Source organism: Vombatus ursinus, unplaced genomic scaffold (assembly GCF_900497805.2).
Source record: "Vombatus ursinus unplaced genomic scaffold, bare-nosed wombat genome assembly UNPS02014826.1, whole genome shotgun sequence".
NCBI classification, from domain to species: domain Eukaryota; kingdom Metazoa; phylum Chordata; class Mammalia; order Diprotodontia; family Vombatidae; genus Vombatus; species Vombatus ursinus.
Genome location: NW_020954604.1, coordinates 11262215 through 11273064, shown reverse-complemented (window position 1 = coordinate 11273064; position 10850 = coordinate 11262215). Strand labels below are relative to the sequence as shown.

Genomic DNA, 10850 nt, shown 5'->3' with positions numbered 1-10850 from the left:
CCCAGACTCTACCTGCCTCCATCCCACCTCCTTCTCCCCAGGCTCTACCTGCCTCCCTCCCAGGCTCTACCTGTTTCCCTCTCAGGCTCTACCTGCCTCCCTTCCACCTCCTTCTCCCCAGTTTCATCCTCTTCATCTAGCATCCTTCTCACCTGGATGCAGCCAGCCAAGATGCTTTCAGTCAGGCTGCTGTAAAGCTGGGCATGTTTCTCATACTCGCCTAACAGATCCCGGAGCTCAGAGCCCAGGAGCAGTTGTTCCTTGTGCTTGTCCAGGGCCTTGGTGAGGGCCTCTCGGGCTCCCAGGTGGCACAGGACCACCGCGCAGTCCTTGTGTAACATGGCCAGGCGATGTAGGAAGCGGATTAACTCCTGGACCACCTAGAATAGGCATCAAGGCAGGATGGGGTCAAGGTCAATACTGAGGCCCAGGGAGGCAGAGGTCAGCCATCTCTCTGAGGGCGCCTTATTGATCATCCTGCTAGGACAAAGATGAGCCTCATTCTGCCACTTTCCATTCAAGCTGACAAGCATTTATGAAGCACCTGCTGTGTGCCAGGTACTGGGCTACATATGCAGTACCCATCTGATGGGTGCCTGGGACTCAGCTCTCCTTACTCATGAGCCCCTCCCACTTGAGGCTACTGAAAACACTGCCCAGGTATCCATGAGTGCATTTGGCTGTATGAAAACTGAGAACCCCCAGGGTGGTCAATGCTCCAGGAATCTCTGATGTTCGTTTCTCTGGCCCCTACCCTCTAGGTACCTCATGGTCTTTGCTGGGCGTCCTCAGGCTGGCCAGACAGGAAGAGGCCACTTTGTGCCAAGGGAGAGTTGAGTCCACAGAGACCTCCAGGAGACAGTTCAGTATTCTGAGGGTCCAGGAAGAAGGGTTTCAGATGGGAAGATGGACAGATAGACTGGATGTCAGGCCCATATCTGTCACCCTCTTTTATACCTCAACACCCCACTTCCCACCCTAGGCTCTGAAGAGAGGAAGGATGGGGTGAGTGGAATTTCGGTTACAATGGCTGTAAGTCAGCAATATGTTTATGTAACATATTTGGTCAATATTATTATCCTCATTTTACAGATGATGAAACTGGGGCAAACAAAGGTTAAGTGACTTGCCCAGGGTCACAAAGCTAGAACGTGTCTGAGGTTAGACTTGAACTCAGGGGCGCTCTATCCACTGGGCCACCTAGCTGACCCTAATGGAGAGGTTTGGACTAAATGATGTTGTAAGGTACTTTCTAGCTATGAAAATTTATATTATAAGTTCTGACACTGCATGTTCCATGTTGTAATATTCTCTATTCTAAGATCTTTCCTGGATCCTACATTCTGTGCAGTAATATTCTAATTCTAAGGTTCCATCTTCCTTTAACGTTTTGATTCTATGTGTGGGGAGGGGTTTATGCAAGTATTCAGGCTCATTCAAGGGTGTCTGCACCACAGAATGGAAGGAGTCTTGGATTTGGGGGCAGTAAATTTAGGTTGTAGACACAGTTCTGTCAGTTACTCCTCGTGTGACCTTGGATAATTAACTTCATTTTCTCGGGTCTCTGGTTCTTCCCCTTGTAAAATGAGGGCACTGGATGAGATGAACTCTAAGGTCCCCTGCTCAACTCTAAAACCCTATGCTTCTTTTTGCTGTCATGTTTTTCTGAGTGCAGAGAGGAGGGCTTGGGCAGCTGTCAAGCAGAGAGTGTATTTAGCTGCGCATGTACCAATGAGCACCTCTGACCCCGTGCATGGGGTACCTCTGAGTAAGGGTCCGCACACTGTGAGTGTACGTCAGTGAGAGCCTGCCTGACCACTGGGGTAGGTGATGTTGGAGCGTGTTGATGTAGGTTCCCTCCCAGGACTCTACCTCCAGTTTTTTAGCTAGATAAACTATCAACTTACCAATAGAAACAGTAATAACAAAGTACTTTACATGTGTTATCTCATCTGATCCTCACAACAACCCTGGAAGGTAGGTAATATTATTATCCTCATTTTACAAATAAGGAAACTGAGGCTGAGACCTTTTCCAGGTTCACACGGTGAGTAAGCATATGGGACAGGATCTGAATTCAGGTCTTCCTGACTCCAACACTCTCTCTGTCCATTTAACTGACTCTGAGGCAAGCAGACAACCTTGTGGGGTTGATATAGTCCTCTTGCACTGTCTTCTTCCCTTGCTTTCCTTCCAAACTTCTGGCTGCCCCCACCCCTACGCACACCCCCTCACCTCAGCCCAGTCATTTGAAGGGCCTTGTTCTCGGGGGTGTCCAGGCTCTGTAGCAGCAGCAGGAAGGCTTGGGGCTGGTGCTGGAGCTGCCCCAGGAGCCGGCTCACTTGACCCTCCCCAAAGCCCTGCTGGCATATGCTTAGCTCCAGCTCCAGGAGCAGCTGTCCAGAGGGCTCTGCAGCCCCCACCAGGCTCCGAAACAGCAGCTCAGCTGCAGCCCCAACAGACATAAGGTGAAGAAAGGGGGTGACAAGAGTTGGCTAGACTTAGAGAGATGAAGGCCCTAAAAAATAAGCTGGAAACATTTTTTTCGCCTTCAAAAAATGAGGCGGGGGAAGAAAGCATTTTTTGGTTACTTTCCGTTCAAAAGTCAGGGGACAAATGTTATTGTTCCCTGCTGACCCCCTCCCCCACCCCAACCTTTGCCAGGCCTTTACCCCTGTAGGCCTTTACATGTCCCAATAGAAAAAACAAAACAAAACAAAATATGATTTTATGAAGTGTTATATATATTACATAGTATATTTATGTTCTTAAACTAACAAACTGACTTTAGTTCCATAAAGTATTTTTAAAAAAATACACTGCACCAATTGTCCATTTTTTCCCAATTGCCAATTTCTTCACCAAAAAAAACCAAAACAGCAAGAAAAAAAACCTCCACCCACAACTTCCACATTTCCAAAAATATCTACATTCACGTCCTTTCCTTCTGCCCTTAAGTCAGAAATTTCCCTTGGCGACTCCTGTTACCACCTCCCTGTCCCTTCCCAGCTGCCTTCTCCATTGGCTATTACCTTCCTGGTATTTCATTTCCCAGAATGGGGCTTCGCTTACCTTCAGGCGCTGTGGATGACTCCTCCACCCCCGGTGACTTAGTCTCTCCCTCTCTGTCCACCTCCGACTTACTGTCTGGAAATGAGGCCTCAGAGCTGTAGGTGTCCTCAGGAGGTTCTGGAGGGGGCTGGTTGGCCGAATTCTCCACGTTGGGCTGTGGCCCGAATTTGCCGTAGATGAGCGAACTAAGCAGGTCACTGTGGGTGCTGCCTTGAACTTGCCTACTGAGTGCCTGGACCAGCTTTTCTGCCAACTCCACAGGTACTCTGAGCTCACCAAGAGCCTCCTCTTCCACGAGCTGTCAAAAAACAGGGAGAAAACACATTACACAGGGCTCCAAGGGCCAGGGGTTACTGGAGGTGGGGGAGCATATTTCTGGAAGTCCTTTCCATCTCCCTCCACTCCAGGACATCAAGGTATGTACCTCCCTAGAGCTTTCTGAAAACACCACCCCTTTTCACCTAGAGCTCCTGGTCTCTACTTCCCGGCTTTGCTACTCCAGGAAACAAAACCTCCTATATAATTCAAGAATGTATTCCCTGGGGTCGTTCACCTTCTTGAAGAGCTACAGCAGCAGGGAACTCACTATCATTACCCTTCTCCCTTCTCCCTCTTTACCCTTACCCTTCCACTCCTCAACAGCCCATTCAGTTTCTAGATAGCTCTAATTGTTAGGAACTTTCCCTGAGCCAAAATATGCCTCTTTACAACTTCTAAGAAGGAGTTCTGCCAAATTCCTTTTATGACACAAATATAGTGCTGATACCTAAACCAGGAAAAGCCAAAACAGAGAAAGAAAACTATAAACCAATTTCCCTAATGAATTTTGATGAAAAATTTTAAATAAAATACACTCAAGGAGTTTACAGAAATACAACACAAAGATCATATACCGTGACCATGTGGCATATATACCAGGAATGCAGGGCTGGTTCAATATTAGGAAAACTATCAGCATAACTCACCATATTAATAGCAAAAGCAATAAAAATCATATGATTATGTCAATAGATATAGAAAAGGCTTTTGACAAAATACAACAATCATTCCTATTAAAACCACTGGAAAGCACAGGAATAAATAAAACTTTCCTTAAAATAATAAATAGATAAATATCTACCTAAAACTATCAGCAAGTATTTTCTGTAACAGAGATAAGCTGGAAGCCTACCCAATAAGATCAGGGGTGAAGCAAGGATGCCCACTGTCACCACTATATTCAATATTACTAGAAATGCTAGCAATAGCAATTAGAGAAGAAAAAGAAATTAAAGGAATGAGAATAGGCAACAAGGAAAAAAAGCTATCACTCTTTGTAGATGATATGATGGTGTACTTAGAGAATCCTAGAGAGACAATTAAAAAACTAGTTGAAATAATTAGCAACTTCAGCAAAGTTACAGGATAAACCCACATAATCATCATCATTTCTATATATTACCAAAAAGTCCAGTGGGAAGAGATAGAAAGAGAAATTCCATTTAAAATAACTGTAGACAGCATAAAATACTTGGGAGTCTACCTGCCAAGACAAACCTAGCAACTATATGAACACAATTATAATACACTTTTCAAACAAATAAAGTCAGACCTAAACAACTGGAGAAATACTAATTGCTCATGAGCAGGTCAAGTCAATATAATAAAAATGACAATTCTACTTAAATTAGTTTACTTGTTTAGTGCCATACCAGTCACACTACCAAAAAATTATTTTATAGAGCTAGAAAAAATAATAGCAAAATTCATGCGTAAGAACAAAAGGTCAAGAATATCAAGGGAATCAAATTTTTAAAATGTGAAGGAAATTGGTCTAGCCATACCAGATCTCAAACTATTACAAAGAGGTAAGCATCAAAACAATCTGGTATTGGCTAAGAAACAGAGTGGTGGACTAGTAAAAAAGATTAGGTATATAATACACAGTAGTGGTAGTAAATAACCACAGTAATTTAGTGTTTTATTAACCCAAAGATCCAAGTTTTTGGGACAGCAACTCACTATTTGACAAAAATTGCTGGGAAAACCAGAAAGCAATTTGGCAGAAACTTGGTATAGACCAAAATCTCACACCACATACCAAGATAAGGTCAAAATTGGGACATGATTCAGACATAAAGGGTGGTATCATAAACATATCAGGAGAGCATGGAATATCTTACACGTCAGATCTACAGATAAGGGAAGAATTTATGACAAAACGAGATAGAGAGCGTTGCAGGAAGTAAAAGGGAATAATTTTCATTACATGAAGTTAAAAAGGGCTTGGACAAACCCAAGGCAGCCAAAATGAGAAGAAAAGCAGAAAATTAGGGAAAATATTTTACAGCAAGTTTCTCTGATAAAGGCCTGATTTCTCAAATACATAGAGAATGAAATCAATTTTATGAGAATACAAGTCATTCCCCAATAGACAAATAGTTAAAGAATAGGAACAGGCAGTTTTCAGATGAAGTAATCAAAGCTATCTATAGTCATTTGAAAAAAATTCTCTAAATCACTTGATTAGAGAAATGCAAATTAAAATAACTCTGAGGTACCACCTCAGACCTATCAGATTGGCTAATAAAACAGAAAAGGAAACTGACAAATGTTGGAGGTGATGTGGGAAAATTGGGACACTAATGCATTGTTGGCAGATTTGTAAACTGATCCAAATAGTCTGGAGAGCATTTTGGAACTATGCCCAAAGGGCTATAAAACCATGCATATCCTTTGACTTAGCAATACTGCTACTAGGTTTGTAACTCAAAGAGATTTTTTAAAAAATGAAAAAGGACCTAGATGTACAAAAATATTTATAGCATCTCTTCTTGTGGTGGCAAAGAATTAGAAATTGAGGGGATGCCCAACAGTTGGGGAATGGCTGAACAAGTTGTAGTATATGATAGTGATAGAATGCTACTGAAGTACAAGAAATGAGGAGCAGGATGATTTCAGAAAAACCTGGAAAGACTTATATGAACTGATGCAAAGTGAAGTGAATAGAACTAAGAGAACAGTGTACACGGTAACAATACTGTATGATGATCAGCTTTGAATAACTTAGCTACTCTCAGCAGTACAATGATCTAAGATAATTCCAAAGGACTTATGATGAAAAATGCTGTTCACCACTAGAGAAAGAACTGACAGAATCTGAATGAAGACCAAAGCACGCTTTTTAAACTTAATTTTTCTTGTGTTTTTTGTTTGTTTGTTTTGGTTTGGTTTTGTTTGGTTTGGTTTCGTTTGGTTTGGTATTGATCCAAGTTTTCTTTTGCAACATGGGTAATATGGAAATATGTTTTACATGACTGCACATGTACAATCTATACAAAATTGCTTGCCTTCTCAAGGAGTGGGGAGGGGAGAAAGGGACAGAATTCAGAACTAAAAGTTTTGAAAAACAAATGTTAAAAATTGTTTTTACATGTAATTAGAAAAATATTAAAACATTTTTAAAAACTTCTGGTCCTACTTCTACCATTTGTTATCAAGTAGTGTAGGTCTAATTATTTTTCTTCTGTGTGACAGTTCCTCTAATTTTTGAAGACAGATTCATATGTCCTACATTGTCTTCTTTCCCTATGCTAAATTTCCTAAACATTTCTAATTCTTGTTTAAAATTCTATTTTTATTTTCAGTTCTGAATTCTCCCCCTTCTTCCTCCCCCAACTCATTGAGAAGGCAAGAAAAACAAAGCCCATCACACATATGCAGTCATGCAAAACAAATCCTCATATAAACCATGTCAAAAAAAAAGAGAAAAAAAGTTTCAGTCTATACTTTGAGTCTATCAGTTCTCTATTTGGAGGTGGATAGCATGTTTCATCATGAGTCCTTTGGAATTGTGGTTGGTCATTTTATTGATCAAAGTTTCTAAGACTTTCAGAGTTAACTATATTTACAATATTGTATATTTATTTTTATATGTGATAATAAAACAAATAAGTACAAATAAATATACTGTTGTATAAATCTTACCTAAACTGTTTTCCTGATTCTGTTCACTTCATTTTGCATCAGTTCATATAAATTTTCCCAGGTTTTTCTGAAACTATAGTTTTCATTCCTTATAGAATAATAATATTCCATCACATTGATATAACATAACTTGTTCAGCCATTCTCCAATTGATGGGCATCTCTTTAGCTTCCTATTCTTTGCTACCACAAAAAGAGCTGCTATAAATATTTTTACACATATTGCTTCAATGCTTTCTTTGATCTCTTTGGGGTGTAGACCTAGTAGTGGTATTGCTGGGTCAAAGCATATGCAGTTTAATAAATTTTTGGACATAGTTCCAAATTGCTTTCCACTAGTTCATAGCTCAACCAACAGTGCATTAAAATATCTGTTTTTTGCCCCTCCTGCATTAGTAATTTTCTTTTTTTTTCCAACTTAGCCAATCTGATAGATATGAGTTGGTACCTGAGTTGTTTTCATTTGAATTTCTCTAATTATTAATAATTTAGAGCATTGTTTTAAAATGGCTATATATAGGTTTTATTTCTTCATCTGAAAACTGCCTATTTGTATCCTTTGATCATTTATCAATTGGGGAATGGCTCTTGTTCTTATAAATTTGACTCTGTTCTCCATATACATCTTAGAAATGAGACTTTATCAGAGAAACATGATGCAATTTCCTGCTTTTCTTTTGATTTTAGCTATATTGGTTTTGTTTGTGCAAAAACTTTTAAACTTTATGTAATCAAAATTATTCATTTTGTCTCCTGTGATCCTATCTGTTGTTTGGTCATGATTTCTTCCCCTATCCATAGATTTGACAGTTAATTTCTTCCATGCTCCTCTTATTTATTTATGATATTGCCCTTTATGTCTAAATCATGCACTCAATTGCAGCTTTTCTTGTTATACATTGTGAGACACCAGCTTATATCTAGTTTTTGCTAGATGCTTTCCCAGTTTTCCTAACAGTTTTTGTTGAATAGTGAGTTCTTGCCTTAATACATGAGATTTTTGAGTTTATCACAAACTAGGTTACTGTGCTCATTTGCTTCTATATATTGTATACCTGATCTGTTCTACTGATCAACCTGTTTCTTACCCAGTACCAAACTGGTTTTTTAAAAAATTATTATTAATTATGGCTTTGTAGTATAAAAATTAAGTACTTCTAGGCCTCTTTCTTTCTAATTAAAAAAAATTATTCCCTTTATATTCTTGATTTTTTGTTCCTCCAGGTGAATTTTGTTATTATTTTTTCCAGCTTTACAAAGTAACCCTTCGATACTTTGACTGGTATGCCACTGAATAAATACAACAATTTATCATCATTTTTATTATATTGGCTCAACTTATCCATGAGTAATTAATATTTCTTTAATTATTTAGATCTGCCTTTATTTGTGTAAAGAGTATTTTGTAATTTTGTTCATGTAGTTTCTATGCATATCTTGGCAGACAGACTCCCAAGTGTTTTATATTGTCTGTGGTTAAAGTGGAATTTTTCTTTCTATGTCTTTCTGCTAGATTTTATTGGTAATATATATTTATTTTTATTTATATTTATTTATTTTAGGCAATTGGGGTTAAGTGACTTGCCAAGGGTCACACAGCTAGCAAGGGTCAACACAGCTAGTTAAGTGTCAAGTGTTTGGTCTGAGGCCACATTTGAACTCAGGTCTTCCTGACTTCAGGGCCGGTGCTCTATCCACTGCGCCACCTAGCTGTCCCCTTGTTGGTAATATATAGAAATGAGGATGATTTGTGTGGCCTTATTATTTATCCTGCAACTTTGCTGACATTTTTAATTGTTTCAATTAATATTTTAGTTAACTTTCTAGAATTGTCTAAGCAAATGATCATATCATCTTTAAAAAGGGATAGTTTTAATTCTTCTTTTTCTATGTTTCTCCTATAATTAATTTTTCTTGTCTTATTATTATAACTAGTATTTCTAGTACAAAAAAATGAACAGTAATGGTAAAAATAGACATCTCTGCTTTCAGTCCTAAAAAAAGGACATCCTGATCTTATTGAAAAGGCTTTTAATATGTCCCTAATACAGATCATGCTATCTCTTGGTTTTAGATAGACAATATTTATCATTTTAAGGAAAGCTCATTTATTTCTATACTTTCTAGTGCTTTTATTTTTTAAATTGGGAGTGGATGTTGTATTTTTTCTAACTTACATTCTATTCTATCTTTTAATACTTATTTTTTTAAAGCAGACTTTTCAATTCTTTTTTTCAGTTCCAAACTCCCCCTTTCTCTTCGCCTCCAGTGAGAAGTCAAGAAAAACAAAACCTATTACAAATCTGTGTAGTCATACAAAACAAATTTCCACATTAGTCATGTTTCCCCCTTTGCCCCTCCTCCCAAAAAAAAACAAGAAAAAGAGAAAAAAATATGCTTCAATCCATACTGAGTCCATCAGTTCTCTTAATGGAAATGGATAGCGTGTTTCAACATGAAGCTTTTGGAATTATGGTGTGTCATTGTGTTGACCAGCTACTAAGTGTTTCAAAGTTGAATATCTTTACAATATTGCTGTTACTGTGTAGACTGGTGTATTTTTTTCAAAAGCTTTTTCAGCAGCTATTAAAATAACCAATATTTTTTGTTGTTTTTATTATCAGTATGGTCAATTATTTTATGGTTTTCCCAATATTGAACCAGCCCTACAATCCTGGTATGAATTCAGTCTGATTATAGTGGTGTATGACCTTTGTGATATATTGCCATATTCATTAAGGAAATTGGTCTATAGTTTCCTTCTGTTTTGGCTCTCCTTGGATTAGGTTATCAACACCATGTGTATGCCACAGAAGGAATTTGGTAGGACCTAACTACATTTTTCTGCCCAGTTTATGTAGTATTGGAATTGTTCTTTAAATGTTTGTGGGTATTTGCTTCTAAATTCATCTGGTCTTGGGGCTTTTTTCTTTGGAAGTTCATTTATGGTTTGTACAATTTCTTTTCCTAAGACAAGGCTATTAAGTATTCTATTTCCTGTTCTTTTGAATATTTTTGTAAATATTCATCCGTTTCATTTAGACTCAATTTTCTTGGCATGTAGTTGGGCAAAATAGCTCCTAATAATTGCTTTTATTTCTCATTCATTGGTTGTGGATTCCCCTTTTCATTTTTTGTAATTTGCTTTTCCTCCTTTTTAAAAATCAAATGAACTAATGGCTTACCTATTTTATTGTTTTTTTTTTCCCTTAAAAAATTCAGCTCCTAGTTTTACTAATTAGTTCAATAGCTTTTTTTTTTTTAACTTTCAATTTTGTTAATTTTTCCTTTGATTTTTGGGATTTCTATTTTGGGGGGTTTTGGTTTGTTGGTTTTCTAATTTTTAAATTGTGTCCTTGATTTATTGTCCTGCTCTTTCGCTCTTTTATTTGTGAAAGTATTTAGAGATATAAATTTTCCCCTGATATATCCCACAGATTTTGTTATGTCTTATTGTTGTCATTATCTGTAATGAAATTATTGCTTTTATGATTTGTTCTTTGACCTACCCATTCTTTAGAATTAAGTTAGTTTCCAATTAATTTTTAATCTTTGCTTCAAAAGCCCCTTATTGAATATAATTTTTATTTCATTATGGTTAGTAAAAGATGTATTTAGGATTGGTTTTCTGCACTTGTGAGGTTTTTATGTCCTAATACATGGTCATTATTTGTGCAAATGCCATACACAGCTAAAAAATAAGAATATTATTTTTTATTCCCATTCGATATCGTACAAAGGTCTAACATATCGAACTTTTTTTTTTTGGTAAGGCAATTGGGGTTAAGTGACTTGCCCAGAGTCACATAGCTA

At 37.7% G+C, this 10850-nt stretch overlaps 1 protein-coding gene across 3 annotated transcripts in view; it reads right to left on the bottom strand.

Moving 5' to 3' along the window:
* Window positions 1-10850, bottom strand: part of LOC114025091 (cullin-9-like) — a 32306-nt gene that overhangs the window by 12599 nt on the left and 8857 nt on the right. For all 3 annotated transcript variants that reach the window (XR_003566996.1, XM_027838430.1, XM_027838429.1), the window contains exons 7-10: window positions 3073-3370; window positions 2236-2446; window positions 766-871; window positions 153-380 (exon numbers count right to left, since the gene is read on the bottom strand). Coding sequence is in view for 2 of the 3 variants with exons in the window: in XM_027838430.1 (XP_027694231.1) it covers window positions 153-380; window positions 766-871; window positions 2236-2446; window positions 3073-3370 (843 nt within the window). In the remaining variant the exon portion in view is untranslated. The remainder of the gene's footprint in view (window positions 1-152; window positions 381-765; window positions 872-2235; window positions 2447-3072; window positions 3371-10850) is intronic.